This window comes from Rhinatrema bivittatum, chromosome 4 (genome assembly GCF_901001135.1).
Source record: "Rhinatrema bivittatum chromosome 4, aRhiBiv1.1, whole genome shotgun sequence".
NCBI lineage: Eukaryota > Metazoa > Chordata > Amphibia > Gymnophiona > Rhinatrematidae > Rhinatrema > Rhinatrema bivittatum.
Window position 1 is genome coordinate 232,499,098 of NC_042618.1, and position 16,097 is coordinate 232,515,194.

General features: G+C 42.9%; 1 protein-coding gene across 4 annotated transcripts in view; it reads left to right on the forward strand.

Moving 5' to 3' along the window:
• Positions 1–16,097, forward strand: part of CACNA2D4 (calcium voltage-gated channel auxiliary subunit alpha2delta 4) — a 558,520-nt gene that overhangs the window by 135,306 nt on the left and 407,117 nt on the right. For all 4 annotated transcript variants that reach the window (XM_029599894.1, XM_029599895.1, XM_029599896.1 and 1 more), the window contains exons 15-21: positions 123–203; positions 717–791; positions 4,373–4,459; positions 9,246–9,317; positions 10,670–10,731; positions 11,596–11,663; positions 11,919–11,964. In XM_029599894.1, coding sequence (XP_029455754.1) covers positions 123–203; positions 717–791; positions 4,373–4,459; positions 9,246–9,317; positions 10,670–10,731; positions 11,596–11,663; positions 11,919–11,964 — 491 coding nt within the window. The remainder of the gene's footprint in view (positions 1–122; positions 204–716; positions 792–4,372; positions 4,460–9,245; positions 9,318–10,669; positions 10,732–11,595; positions 11,664–11,918; positions 11,965–16,097) is intronic.

Consider the following 16,097-nt stretch of genomic DNA (forward strand, 5'->3'; position numbering starts at 1 on the left):
CACTAGAGAGCTTTACACACACCACCACTTCTGCACAGTGCAATACTCGTTATCTCTTTGGTCAGGATGAAATTGTCTTGTGATCCCTTCATGCAGTCCCTGAGAAGACTTTCTCTTTTTAGAGATCTGAGGGCATTCTTTTGGGTGTGGTGGGCTCTGATGTCCCACTGAGAGAGCTGCTGAAATTGGCTCCGAGATACAAGGTAAGGTGGAGGCTTTTTCAAACAGTGGCTTATTGCACACACTATGGGCATGAGCAGACATCTAGTTGCTACTATATGCACGTAAATGGTAAATTAAAGAAATGCACAAAGTAATTCTGCAGCAGATCCAAGTGATCCTTTTCATTACATGTAGTCACATAAGCAGACCATAGATTAATCATCACCCACCCGGACATAACCAGGTTAGCCACTGATTGTTACATACATTGGCACAGACAATAACAATCCCTTACAAACCTATGTGTCCACACTTTGTCCATATTTGCTTTTTCCATGTTCATTCTAAGTCCCTACATGGTTTGCAGTCCTGCCTGCTTTCTCTTAAAGCAGGACTACAATTGTATTTCTGACTGGCTTAGTGGTGGCGTGGCATGCAATTCACTGATTGCTGTGTATGATAAACAGAAAATTGAGAGATCTAGCCACCCAAAGGAGCTCAGTCTTTAAACACAAATTGAGGTGTATAATCGTCCCATGTCATCTTTCCAACAGCTTGGTGTCCATGGGTATGCTTTCCTGAACACGAACAATGGTTATATTCTGGTGCACCCTGACCTCAGACCTTTGGTAGGTAACCCTCTGGAGTGCATTTGAATTGTACTGCACACACACTTTTGCACAGATTTGTGCCTATCGGTAAGCAATATTCTCCAGTGAACAGGACATTAACTAACAGTCCGGCGGAGATTATTGCTAACATACCAGGTCATTCTTTAAACTGCAATGTGCCGTTATCGTGGCGGTACAATTTAAATCAGGGGAAGGGGAGGAGTTTGGGCGAGGTTATGGCCCAGAAGCGCTGCGGGCAATAATGTTTTTCACATTATTGCCAGCAGTACTGCGGGAAATAACACCTTTTTCCATGGTGCTATGGGGGCGAAAGTGAGCTGCCCGGCCGCAACCACGGTGGGCGAAAACGCACCACAGCGATACGACCGGCTGCATACTTTCGCCCCCACCCCCCCCCCAAATCCATTTTATTCCCACAGGCATTCATTCTGCTATATAGCGGAATGATTTATTATTTATTTATTTATTAACTTTTATCTACCGACATTCGTGAAGCACATCATGCCGGTTTACAATGAACTCAGGTGGGAGATACAGTATAACAATATGACAATAAAACAGTATGAAAAAACTAACGCAAGAGCAAAAAACAAACCAAAACCAAATACAACAAAATAAACAATAAATGGAACCAAGGAATAGAGATTTGAGGGGGGTAGGGGGGGGGGAGAAAAGGGAAGGTGTAGGAGGTGGGTGGGAAAGGGGGATAAGGGGGGAAGGGGGGAGAGGTATAGTTAACAGAGGTAAAGGGAGGGAATAAAGCGGAAAAGAGGAATACTATGTACAGGAAACATTTGATTAAATAGGAATATGGAACAATTAAATAGGAATATGGAACAATTGAATATGGAACAATTAAATAGGAATATGGAACAATTAAATAGGAATATGGAACAATTGAATATGGAACAATTAAATAGGAATATGGAACAATTGAAACAGGAGGTAATTGCTGGGAAGGGTTTCTTCAAGGGTATGTAGGGGGTGTGGAGGGCAGGGGAAAAAGGGGAAAAAAAAGGGGGGGGTAGGGTGGTGGCTGGGTGTCGAGGATAAAGGGAGGTGGCCAGGGGAGGAGGGGAGGGGATCAGGCGGGCTGAGAGAGAGGGTGGAAGGCCAGGCGGGGGGGACCTGGGGGGGGGGGGCACAGGGTGTCAGGTCGTGCAGAGGGGGGGCTAAGGTGCGGAGATATTAAGTTTGGTTTGTGTCAGGGTAGGCCTGTCGGAATAGCCATGTTTTGACTCCTTTCTTAAAGTTGTGAAAGGATGTCTCTTGGCGTAGGAAGGTGGGGAGGGAGTTCCAGAGGGTGGGGCCAGTGACGGAGAAGGCTCTCCCTCTGGTGTGGGTTGAGTGTGCTGTTTTGAGGGATGGGATGTGGAGAGTGCCTGTGTGGGTTGTTCTTGTGGGGCGGTTGGAGGAGCGGTAGCGAGGCATTTCATCGAGCCAGTTGTGGTTGTGTTTATGTAGGGTGTTGTGAAGGATGGTGAGGGTTTTGTATTGTGAGCGGAAGGAGATGGGCAACCAATGTAGGTCTTTTAGTATGGGGGTGATGTGGTCCCTTTTACGCGTACCGGTTATGATTCTAGCCATGGAGTTTTGTAGAATCTGGAGGGGTTTGATGGTGGTGTTGGGGAGTCCTAGTAGCAGGGAGTTACAATAGTCTAATTTCGTGAGCATGGTGGTCTGTACGACTGTGCGGAAATCATGGGTGTGGAGGAGGGGTTTGAGTTTTTTTAGGATGTTAAGTTTATAGAAACCCCCCTTAAGAAGAGCTTTGATGTGGGGTTTAAAACTTAGGTGCTGATCTATAAAGACGCCCAGGTCTCTTACAAAATGGGCCTGAGGGAGGGTTGTGGTTGTCTTTTGAGGAGTGTTCTGTCGCATGGGGAGAGTGAAGCGTTCTGGTTGATTGGAGATGATGAGTAGTTCTGTTTTTGAGGTATTTAGAGCTCCCGGGGATAGGTATCAGGTTGTTTTTTTTTCGGGTGGTGGGGTATAGGGTTATTATCATGATATATTTGAAAAGGATGAAGACGACATGAACATTGTGAAAAGCTAAGTCTGTAAAAAGGGAATTTCTAATGAACCAATGGCCTGCATTCCAAACAATCAGATTGCTTGCAGTCAAGTCTTTAATATTAAGTTCTGAATGGGGATTCACTGCTTCATCTGGGAGCGACATGAATAAATTAATACTAAGTACCGGTATCTGTTGGAGATATTGGCACTTAGTATTCAGTGGTGGAGGAGGAGATAAAATCCCCTTCACCGTTTGTTATGCTTTGAAGGTTTAGAAGTGGCAGGGTGGGCATTTTTGGCCACAATTTAATTTTTAAAGGTAAGGGATGAGAGATGGAACAGATCTGCTTGGCCTGACAATTTTTTAAAGATATTGGGGCCTGGTGGGGGTTGGGGGAGGTGGCCAGTGAATTGTACGTGGCTGCTGGTTTTCTTTTTAATGTTCAGTAAGCCAGTGAGCAGCAAATTTACCTGTATAGTTGTATCTGGGTAACTTCAGCCAGGTATACTAAGAGGAACACTTATCTGAATAAGCTCTGCTGAATATTCGACCAAAGTTAAAGTTATCTGGGTAACTTTATCTGGATTACTTCTCTGCTCGCCAGCTTGCCAAATATTGACCTGTTAGCATGTTTGAAAATACTCTTTTTTATTTTTTCTGGCTAAAAGTATGTACAGGATGCATGCTTTTTAGCTGGGTTAAAAAGTGTTCCCAGGGGTGTGTTTAGATGAGGGGAGTAAAACAGGGTACATATAGGATTTTTAAAAGTAGGTGCACTATTTTGCTCCCCCCTCTGCTCCCTAGCTTAGGTACCTGTACAGGTGCAAGGCCTATGGGTATTTTCAATGTGCATCCTTTACGCTGGCTAATTTTCAAAGAGAAACTCTCTGGATAAAAGGACCTGTATAAAATTCAGCTATGTGGGCTATCTGACAATGATTCCACTACACAGAAATGGTATGTGCTTGTTTATGGAATTCTTAGTTTTTTTGTGTTATGTAAAAGGTGTCATGATGCGCTCTTTTCAACAAGAAAGATTGTCAAATTTTAAAAAAAAAAAGCAAAACTATGTAATAGTTCCCCCTCCCCCCCCTGCGAAAATTGGATATTTGTTTTTCCAATTTTATGTAAAATAGCTTAAAATGTATCACAACTCAGAGTTGGAGTCAATATCTACAAGGGAAAAAAGGATGGATCTAGCTAACAATTTCCCATTGCCGTACATGATTTGCACAAGCAAAACAATGCAGTCGGCAGCTGCTGACCTCAAATCCATGGTTAGAATAGTGGAAGAATAACCTATATAAATTGGATTAATAAAATAAAAGCTTATGGCCTCTGTTCTCCAAATCGCGGAGATATACAAAATAAATAAATCACTACATGACAGAGCCTGAGCCAGTCTGAATAGCTTCTACTGTGGCATGAGAAGAAAAAATTCCATGACCCACATATTTCCAGGTATTTGACCATTTGTGGTGCTTGCGAATTTTGAACAGTAGAGGCCATAGTGGATAAATATATAATCAGCCCCTTGTTTGTATCTTTTTGTAAATTCAAGTATAACGAAGGTAAGAAACTGAGACCCAAACCAAACTACAACAGTGTGGACCTCTCTGAAGTGGAGTGGGAGGACCGAGATGAGATGGTGAGTAGGTCTGTTTAATTTAGATTGGCTGATGTCCTCATTCCACAGAATATTTATGTAGGCCGGTCATCGCCAAGGCAGTCATCTCCTTACTGAGGATTATGTTCCTGCTTGAGAAAGGGGCTCCATCCTTTCCAAAGACTTGAACCTTCTCTGAATTAAAGGTCTTCATTTTTCGCAGTGTGTGAGAATTAGCAGATGCATTAGATTATTGGTTAATATATTTGATGTTTGTTATAGCGCCCCACTTACTACATCTTGGTCTTCACAAGATTTCTGACCCATTGCCAACATTTTGTATTGGAATGAATAGTAAGTAGACCATCTTGACTTCCCTCCAACCCTTGCCCGTGGCTTTTTCCATCTTTAAAACACCCACCCCAGGCAGCACCTGGACCTCATCAGCCCAAGGGCTAGAGGGATGACATCTTAGGCTCTCTGACTGCTGCGGGAACAGCTGCTTATTCCCTCCCTTCCTAGGATTGGGTGCATCAGCTCTATGGCTGCCAAACCCCAGCCAATTATTTTTGAACAGCAGACTCAAACCAGAGTTGGCTGTGGTGCGGCCTGCTGTGCTGTGGCCTGAGCCATGGAGCCAGCCAAGACCATCTGATTCTAGGTAGAAACCTGATACTTACCCTGGAAGTGGAATTTAAAAGCTGAAGATAAGTCTTTCAAAGCCAAGGTGAAATTGTAGAATTTTGGAGAGAAGTCTGCACAATACTGTTTCATTGCTAAACTGAACAGATGCACGACCTGCTGAGTCATCTTACGTGTTTGCAGCAGTATTTTGAAACTGTAACCTCCAAAAATTCAAACTTAGGTGCTGAAGAAGTTTTGTCCAGTGCTTAGAGACAAAACTGGGAATGAACAAAAGCTAAAAATCAGATGACCTAAATGTAAGACTGATTCTTTAAACTCATACTTTAAACTCATACTTTGACTGTTCATGTTGAAACCCAGTTATGCATTATAATTGTTTTCAAAATCATGAGTTGTGTGTATTTGTGAATATCAATAACACTAAATTGGATTGTATAATAAAATCATTCAGCTGATGCCATGAATTAAGGATGAAGATATGATGTGTTATAGGGGAAAGTGTTTATGTGGTGATTGAGAGGAATTGTACTGAACTTAGTCTGCAGTCTCTGAGCTTCATTCCTTACCCTTCTACTGAATAATCACTGTCTGCTTAGTAAGTCTATAATCCCCCAGGCGTTTTTCTGTTAAGCAAATTTAATTTGGTACTCATATCACTGGTTCATTTCCTCTGTCCCGTGTGCATGAGTGAAAGGTTACTAGTTAAATTTTCATTAGTGCTCCTTATTGCCAAGTTTCATATCTGCTTTTAAGCATGTACAAGACCACCCAGTTTTCAAATGCAAGGCCCCTGTATAAATTGTTTGAATATTAGATTGTTGCACAACTAAGAGGCCTATGCATTAAAAATTGTCCTAAAAATTGTTAGTGTGTGCACCTTGAAAAGATTTTAACATGCACACTAAAACACCTTGTCATGCAATGCATTAAATAATAATTGAATGCACATACTAAAATAAAATTCAGTAGTGATCATGTGGTTAGCATGTATGGCAACCTAAAAATAAAACCTATATTGGTTATGTATTAAATAGTATGTGGATACTATTAAAAAAAAAAAACCACACACATACACTCTAAACTGAGCATGCTCAGTTCTTGGCTCTGTTTCCTTGCTTCAAAACTGTATAAACAAAAGCCCAGCACATGGGGCTGGTTGTGATTGCTGAGGAAGACAAGTAGGAGAGCTTTTGCACCCCAGGAAAAGAGGTGAAAGAAGAACCAGACAAAACAAAAGCTATTCAGATGGCTCAGAAGCTGTGGGATGAGGAGGAAAATGCTGAAGGAATGGTCAGAGGAATCGGAGCTACAGATTGGATAATGCATTATAGAGGCAAGCCAGAACCCTAAGGACATAAGATTTGCCATACTGAAGCAGATCAAAGGTTCATCAAGACCAGCTTCTTATCTCCAATGGTGGCCAATCTGGGTCACTTGGAAGCTGAGCCATGGCTAGGCAGTTTGGCACTAATGGCCAGGTTTAAAAAAAGGAAAAATTGTACTTTCACCCTATGCACAGGTTGAAGATTCTGTTAAAAATGTTACATTTTAAATAAAAAAAAAAAAAAGAAAACCCACTACTATTGTGTGATCTTGATCCCAAAAGTGACACCTGGCCCTAAAACACCAACATATCTTCTATTAGGAAAAACAGAACAAGCCATGCTGCTATAGATCCCTATGCAAACACTACATGCTGGCAGAATACTTCGCCTTGATCACATATGCAGAATCTATGCAGATCTTCATCAAATATAGAATAAAGAAACCGTGAAGTATAAATGGAAACGTGCAGACACAAACAGAGTCTGGTTTGTTGTGGGTTTCCAATTCAATGTAGTGCAACAATGGGAAAAATGAACATAATCATCCCTCAAAACATCAAACAATACAATCAAATATAAATCATTAATCATAATAAATCCATGCCAATAAGAAGAATAAATATTTCAAAATGGCATAGAACAACATTTAAAATACAAATTGTATTTCTCTCTAACTATTACTGCTTTTTTGTTTGCCTATTTTATTTTATTTTTTCTCATTTTATTATTTTATTAAATGTTATATTATTTTATTTATCACCTCCAAAGGTTTTTTGGTAATTTGTGAACCGTTTTGGTCAATACCCATTGTGAGACAGTATAGAAATGTTTTTAAATAAATAAAATAAAATTTAATAATTAAAAACTCAAGAAAAAAATGTGACCACTGTCCATAACTGAGAACTTTTGATTCCATTTACTTTGAGATTGTCACGGATTAGCGGGGGGAATTTGTTATGCACAGACTTCCTCCTCCCTTTTTTCATATACACTTGCACACGCACACCTGCTCTGTCTCTCGTACATGTTCACAAACACATGCTTCTCCTGCACATGCTTAATCATACATGCTTCTGTCACACACGTTCAATTCAAACACGCACACAATGTCTCTCACATGTTCAAACACACACATTTGCTTTCTCAATTTCACATATGCCCCTCTCAGCAGAAGCAGCAGCAGCCTTACCCTGCAGTCGACAACTGTTTTTGGCTTCGGGGCCAATGCTGCTTGGTCTCCTGCTCCCTTCATCCACTGTCTCCTCCTTTCAGCCGTGTGGACCAGTCCTGTGCTACCTGGGCTCCTCCTTCTTACAGCCTGCATTCCCGACGCTGCTTCACTTCCTGTTCATTTAGACAACCAGGCAGTGGCATACCGAGGGTCTCCAGCGTCTGGGGCCGATGCATATGTGCAACTCTTCAGTCCCCACCCCCCCATCCTTCTTGTACTAATGCTTAAAATCACAGAAAATCTGTGGCGCGTCTCGTCAGAAGAATTTGGGGGGGGCAAGCCAAAGTGTCATTTCCTAGCGTGTAGCAGATGGACCCAAACAAAGGGGTATAGTGTGCTCGTGCTAGCAGTTGGAGACGGATCTGACGTCAGCACGGATACATATACCCCCACAGGAAGTGAAGCAATTCAGTAATTTCCGTCTCCAAAGCAGTTTGGAGCTACCTCACGCTCGCTGAGCGTGTTTCCAAATTCTAACGACTAAATTTATAGAAGAAATCTACTGAAGACGAGCCCCGCACTCCTGCGGTGATACCAGGCGGTCACTCACCCAGTTGAGTTTCCTGAGCTGACTTCCGTGGTCCCTCGGAGGTAAGAGCCTCGGTCCGGTGGCCGGTTCGCGGCAGGGACCCAGCCCCCGAGTGAGAAGGGCTCGGGCGCGGCTTGGCCCCCGAGTGAGACGAGTTCGGGCGCGGCCTAGAGGCAGCGGGTGCACTTCCTTATGCGCGGCGGTGAAGGTACTTACCCTCTCCCCCCGCAGCCGGAGACCGCCTGGGTCGCAGCCGGGAAGCGCCGAAGACGAGGTAAGGCGTACATCTTTTACTTGGTCTCCGAGGAAGTGTGGATTAACTGGGCCTGCCTACGAGGCCGCCCGCCTGGGAGGTCGCCATTTTGCCTGCCTACTCATCTTTTCCAAATTAAGCGCACCTTGCATGTACAAATGGTAGGAAAACACCAAATCATCTGCTGGTCATGATTTCCTTATGGACCAGGATCTTGGCCTCTTAGCGCTTCCCCCTTCTCTTCTTCTCTGTCCTCCTTCTCCTCTGTGCATTTCTCCACTTCTACCACAGCTGCTTCTGCACCACTAGTCACATCTGTTCCATCCTGAGAAACACAATTCATGCTGGCTGAAAGGTCCGCAAGCTATGGAACTCTGCGTGTATTTGTAGTTAGATTGCCTAAGGGCAAACTTCATTTTAACCAGGGTTTATGCATCCTTTAGAAAATACTCTCCTAAGTGAGTACTTCTCAGAGCACTGACCTGCAACTTATTCAGCATTGTTCTCCTCATATGGGATGGAGTGGGGGGGGGGGGGCAAAGGATGAATTGTGGCTAAGATTGGAAAAGAGAATTTAAAGCAACATGTTTCATGAGACCTTGTAAGACACATTGGCGAGTGTGAGTGGCAGGAACTATGAGCTTGTGTAAGACAAGATGCTGTAGCTTAGCCTGGTCCAGTCCATTTCTTCAGTGGCAAAGCCCAGCAAAGTACCAGCCTAGAGAGAGCTCATCTGGGTGCGTCCTGGGGTTTTTTGTTTTTCTTTGTCTCTTTCAGGCTAAGATACACGTTATCAGATAATCACATGTTCCTAAAGTGCTCAAATTGTTTGTTCCTATGTGCAGCTGAGAACTGCGATGATCAGTGGGGAGACTGGCCACCTGTCTATGGATGTGAAGGTCCCAGTGGATAAAGGGGTAAGAGCGCATTATCTCGTGGGCTTTCTTTCTGACTTGGGGGCAAGATATATGAATATTATTAAATAAATTAAACTAAGATGTGACAATGGGAGAAGGCATAGGCTCTCATTAATAACTTGTTCCCATTCAATCTTAATTCCTAATAATGAATTTAGAGCCGATAACTATCTTCTCAGCCTTACAGCAAAATTCAATTAGGGCCTGCCAAGGGCTGGTATTGCCATCCAGCTTTTTTTTTTTTTCTCATTACTTCTGGTTCACATATGTCTTTATTCTACAAAACTACTATATCACATAAATAGCGAAATGCCTGAAGATCTTTGTGCCCCCCCCCCCCAACCTTTTTATTTTTCCTCTCATGCTGTCATACAAAAGATATTTAAACCTGCCTAGTAGAATTATTCTCTGCCTTGTAAGGGTTTTTACTTTTGCTCATAAATGTTTTCACATCTTTCCATTTCACAGACTAGAGACCATAACTGATTAATTTTCTACAATTTTTTTTAGTGGTTGCTTTTTGGCTGGGTATGCAGTCTCTGTTTGCGGGAGGGTAGTGAATTGTTATGTTAGGATTTATTATTATTTTTTTTTTGATTAAGTGATGGGGAGGAGTGTTTAGATGCTTTAAGCTAAACATATTTATGCAATTTAAAACTGGAGCAAATAAGCACTGTGGGTTGTTAGCCCAGTCCTTACATTTTTGCACAAGTTTTAAGCTTCTACAACTTTTTGTCTGGAATTTTGGAAGTAAAAGACTGGGCCAAAAAGGCATCCTATTTCAAAACTAGTCAAGCAAACTGAGTCACATTTATTTTTGCCCTACTTTGTCCAGTTCTCACCTTTAGTGGCCCTTAGAAAGCAAATAGTTTGATAAATTCTCTTTTATGTGCGTGTTGGTTGCATCGTGTTCTGTGAGCACCGCATTTCACTTGGGGGTTGTTTGTATCTGCTCATAATTTTCTCTCTTCATTGTGACATAAACTGTAGAATGCTTAGCTAATGGCCAATATCTAAATGTATGCCTACCATCCTTCCCAAGGACACACTGGTTTGCACATCTTTCGCATTTGAATATATTTTGCAGCCTGTTAAATCTCTGGAGCCCATGATGAAATGTGGTGTATAAATATTAGACCAGTTTGGCAATTTGGCAGCATTGAACCCTACCATCTATGAGACCTTTCTTGTCAGAGATTCTCTTTGGGTATTTTTTACTCAATGGCTCTGGGACAAATTCATGTGGCAGGCCACACGTCTTTCAGTATATTGACAAGTGAAGGTTTAATCTTGGGACGGCCACTATTCTCAGACACAGCATATTTTATTTCTGCTTTCTTCTCTGGTTTCAGAAACGGGTCCTGTTCCTGACCAATGATTATTTCTTCACAGACATCGGTGGCACACCCTTCAGGTAGAGTTCACCAGTCTGTGGTATATCCTGCTATCTCATCTATGACACACTCTTCAGATGAGCCACTTCCCAGTCTGACCTGCCCTTCAGGGAAGTATTTGTGATGCATCTTTTAGTACTTTTACTGCTCAATGTCATCCATAAGCAGTTAAGTAAATGGCAAACGCTTCAGATGAGCAACTCTGATCAGTGGCAGTCCCTGCAATGAGCATCTTACACATAACCGATACAGAGTAAATATGTGCAGAGCACCACTTTGGGGATGTTTTTTTTATTTTTTATTTTTTTAATAGAAAAGCAGAATATAAATGTGATAAACTATGAGGTTAATTTTGAAATGCTTTTGTTTGTGGGCACTTTTTACCTGTAGACTTTAGCCAGAATACTCAAAGCACATAAATTCACTTGGCAAATTTTCAAGAGTGCGTGTAACCGGTGCCTGTTCGGGAACAGGTGTAACTTTGTAGGTGTATTTTTACATGTATATTTTTGAAAATTGAACATGAACGCATACGTTCTATCTCTACCTTCTGGAACACCTTTTAGGTATACATATAAAAATATATACACACAATGCTTTTGTGTGTACTTAGCTACACATTCTTGCTCCCCTCCCCCCAACAAGGCAGTTTTCCGAAGGCCATTTACATGCATAAAACCAGGGTTTATGCATGTACATCATTTTGAAAATACCCTCCTAAGTGAATACTTCTCAGAGCACTGACCTGCAACTTGTGGATTAGTTGCAAAGCCGGGTAAGCTTCCCGTACAAGGCAACGCTGCAGAGGGAAGACCATTGCCAGGACTGTGAGTTGGTTTGAAATTTCACACTATTAATACAGCGTTCTTATTTCCTGTCTACAGCCTCGGGGTTGTGCTGTCCAGGGGGCATGGGGAATACAATCTTCTTGGAAATACATCTGTGGAAGAAGGTAGGGGAGAATTATAGCTTCGGTGCTGCTTTTTTGCTCGCACACTCGTTATGTTTTACTTACACACACACACACACACACACACACACTTCTCCTTTGTACTCCAGTGTGTTTCATTCTCTCACCTCTCATTTTTTTCTTCTGTCATTGTCTTTTTTTCGCCTTCTTTCTTGTCCCCTTTGTCCATCCCTTCCTTTTTGCCTCTCTTCTTATGACTTGTGGACTGATAACAGTTGCTGCTTCTTTTGCTTTTAGGTCTGCACGACCTGCTGCAGCCAGAACTGACGTTAGCCAATGAGTGGTAAGTGAGGCTGAAGCAATTGGTCAAGTGTTGGAAAGACTTGGTGCTTGAGTTGCTTTCTTCCATTCTGTGTTACATTCTTCCAATCAGGCCCTTGGGCGTCCAAACCAGTGATTTTTGATGCTGAGTGTGGGGTAAATTGAAAATGCTTATTTTGAGTTCATGCTCTGGAATACTATTGAACATGTGCCAATAAGCAGAACCAGACAACCTGTGGGAGATGTGAGGGCAATCCAAAAGTGACTGCTGAGAGTGGCTATTTCTTGCATCTTGCTAATAACGAAGAGACCCCTGTTATACTAGGCAACAGTTAGAAATGCATAAATAATATGAGGAAATAAGGGTGAAAAATCTCTCCTATTCCTGAATATATCCGAATGTTTATTGTTGTTTTAATCTTTAAAGCTGTGCGCATGTTTGCATGGACAGTAACGTTTTATGTAAATTAATTTCAGGGTACACAAGCCTGATCCCTGCACTTAAACTAAAAAAAAACAAAACAGACTTTTCTGTTGTCAGTGTGACTTGTCTCCAAGAATCTGAATATTTAGGCCACTGTGAAAGCAATTTTCAAATAGATTTCCATGGATACAAAGAACGTTATGTAAATTAACTGGCTGAAAAATGAGCACTCTGCATGCAGGTGAAAGTACACTGGTTGCATCCCCATGCACAGGACGTTTTACTCATGTTGTAGCAGACGCATTCCTAGGGTGGGGGTTAGGTCGGTGGGGGAGAAAATGACGCGTACCTTTGGTTTGAAAAGGTACAAATCTCTGCAGGCACTCTTTTTTTTTTTTCCCTGCCACAGTAATCAAAAGTAAAATGTGTGCTTGCTTTCACTTTGAAAACTGGTGCAGAGACCACAGGTAAAAATATATATATCCGCAGAGTTTGCAGCTGTGTGTGTATGATATAAACATTTCCCCCTGTATATGTGGAATAGAATACGATTCCAGATCCACAGATAACCGTTGTCTTTGCCATCAGTCACTGTCACATCTGTAACTATCATAGGCTTCTTTATTTTCCTTAGAAAAAATAACTTTGCTGTTTACACAAGTTACTCTCAGCAGAAATGCATTATTATTATTACTAATCAAATATGTTTGCTTCAGTTAATCCTAGGTTTAATTTGAGTTAGAGATTGTGTTGTCACTTGTTGTAACAGACATTCCTATTATCTCTGCTGGGAGCATGATGTTGGTTATGAAGGTAATGGTTTTAACCAAGTTTGACTTAGTCTTCCTGTGCTTCCTAGCTAGCAAACAGATACTCTGTCTTTAATGTAATTTTGAAAAAATATTTTGGGCTATTGCAAAGGTTTTTGCCAGGGCCCGAGTTTCCCTCTTGTGATGCAGACTGGACTTCTCAGGGCTTACAGCAACTTCATGCATAATAATTACATGTATGCTTGCACCAGTTCATTTGGAAACAAATGAGTTGCGGCTCTCAGTCCCCATGCCGGCTCTAGCAGTGCACTTTTACATGAAGGCTCTGCAAAGACTCTAAAGACTACCCTGCCCTGCCCCCCCCCCCCCCCCCCCGCCAGCAGTAAAAGTTCAATAAGCAAATGCTCCAATAGCACTGTCATCCTCCTCTCCCTGCAATATCACAGATAGTGACTTCTCTCACCAGCTACAGTTCTCCAGCCCTAAGAAAGGCCATGCAAATGCTGAAAGAGAGTCGTAGCTTGCAGAAAAAAATCCAAGTAGCAAACGTTTAACTCATAACACTTTCTCACCCCTTCCCCCACAGCAAAGCAGATGCTGAGATTTGTAGCAGTATGCTCAGTACCTTTTGATCGGTCAACTTTTCCCAGAGAGAGAGAGTTATATCTGGTAATAGGTAGTGTCAGAGGCTACCTTTAATCAAGCTCCATGTCATCTGGGCACATTAAGGTAGATATTGAGCCACTGTGTAGCTCAGCTAGTTAGCCAAACAAACTTATCCAGCTAGCTTGGCCCATATATTAGCGGTGCAGTCGCATTGCTGAATATATCCAGCTAATGTTAGGACAGCCTTATGGGCCAACCAGTCTGTTAGTGTTTGAGATAGTTGTGGGTGGATCCTTGGGCCGGTGGCAGATGACCACACCCCCGGGGGAAGATCCTGAGAGGGACCACCGGTCAGGCTCAGAATTTGGAGACAGACACACACTAGTTCTTTTATTAAACAGTATATTGAACCACCAGAGGTGGCAGTAGTGAGCTGGAAGTGCCCGGCTGGGCTGTAGTCCCTCAGAGCGATCCTGGATAACTGAGCTGTAGAGAAACTGAATATAGTGAGTAGGCAGGGTATGCAGAGTTGAGGAACAGAGCCTTGATGGTAACACTCACACAATAGTCTCTTAGAAGCAGCCCAGGAGCTGGAAATGAATCAGGCCCTCGAGGAGTGAGTACCTGGTTCCAGGGAACACTCTGAGAGAACGATGGTAACTCACTGGTGTTGTAGGCAGCGAAGACTTCCTGGCAGAAGTGGCATTCAGTAGCAAGTCCGGGAACGTGGGCCCTTGAGGAGCGAGTACAGATTCCAGACTGTGACCTGAAAAATAAGAGAGAGAGCGAGGCCCCCGAGGAGCGGGTACCTCTGGTAAAGTCTGAGGAGGCAGAGTAGCAAGGTATGTGGAGAGCGAATCCCATCTGCAGTGATACCTGGAGGAAGCTAGGTAAACCTTTCCTTTCGTTTTCCTTTGCTAACTCGATTAGTTAGCGAATTCAGAGACCTTAAGTATCCGGTGAGGATGGTTCATCTCAGGGGGACACCCCTGAGGTTCGCGCCACTGCTGGTACTTGAGTCGGGGCCGCGCGCACACCCTTAGGCTTCTGGGAAACATGGCGGATAGCAGTGTCTAGCCAGTCCGGGGACACCGGAGGAGGTCGGCAAGATGACGCCACGGTGGCCAAACTTCCATCAAGCAAAGAGGGAGTCGCCATAGTGGGCATAGTGGAGACGTCTGGCAGCGACGGTCGCAACACAGTCTTAGCTAGATAAGTTATCTGTGTAAATCAGCTGCTCCATGGAACACCCTCACCCCATCTGCCACTTAGCCAGCTAACTATTTAGCCAGATAAACTAGTTATCTGGCTAAGTGATAGCTGTTCAGTAGGGCCAGATATTCAACCATTGCTACTTAGCCGGGTAAGTTACAAATTAGTGCTGAATGTCACTCTCATTGACATCCATAAGTCCCTTTTGTATATCTTCTGATAATTCAACTTCTTCCACTTTCATTTCGTCTGATGGTAAAAGCCAGAAAGATGCTTGGCTGCATAGCGAGAGGAATGGTCAGCAGAAAAAGGGAGGCAATATTGCCCTGTAAAAGTCCCTGGTGAGACCTCACTTGGAATACTGTGTGCAATTCTGGAGACTGCAACTTCAAAAGGAGATAAACAGGATGGTATCATTCCAGAGGGTGGCTACTCAAATGGTCATTGGTCTTCGTTCTAAAGCATAGGGGGATAGACTTAAGGAGCTCAACTTGTATACACCCTGGAGGAAAGGCAAAATCGGGGAGATATGATAGAGACATTCTAATATCTCAGAAGTTTTCATGCACAGGAAGTGAGCCTCTTTTAACGGAAAGGAAGCTCTAGAATGAGGGATCATGCGATGAGGTTGAAAGGTATAGACTCAGGAGTGATCTTAGGAAATATTTCTTTACAGAGAGGGTGGTGGATGCATGGAATGGAGGTGGTGGAGATAAAATTATCTAAATTCAAGAAAGCATGGGATAATTATAGGGGATCTCTAAGGAAGTATTGGGAATTATAATGCTAAATTAATTGGATGGATGGGCAGACTAGATGAGCCATACGGTCTTTTTCTGCCATCACATTTCTATGTTTCCATGACTTGAGCAGCTGTAAATATCTGCCCTTCTTGGCTGCCTCTTGCAACTCAAATTCTTCTCTGTCACTATGCCTGGTGAGTTTAGAACTCCTACTCACCCTACTTGCAGGAGCCCCAACCTCAGAGATCAGAGTTCTGGTTCACTCTTGGGAAGCTGGAAAATGTAGTCCAGTATATGTCTTTTCTTTGCTTTGGGATGTCTGAGCCCTGTTGGCCAGTAGTGAGGCAGATCTGTAGCTTACAGTGGCTGGATCAGGCTTTCCCCACATATCACAGAAGAA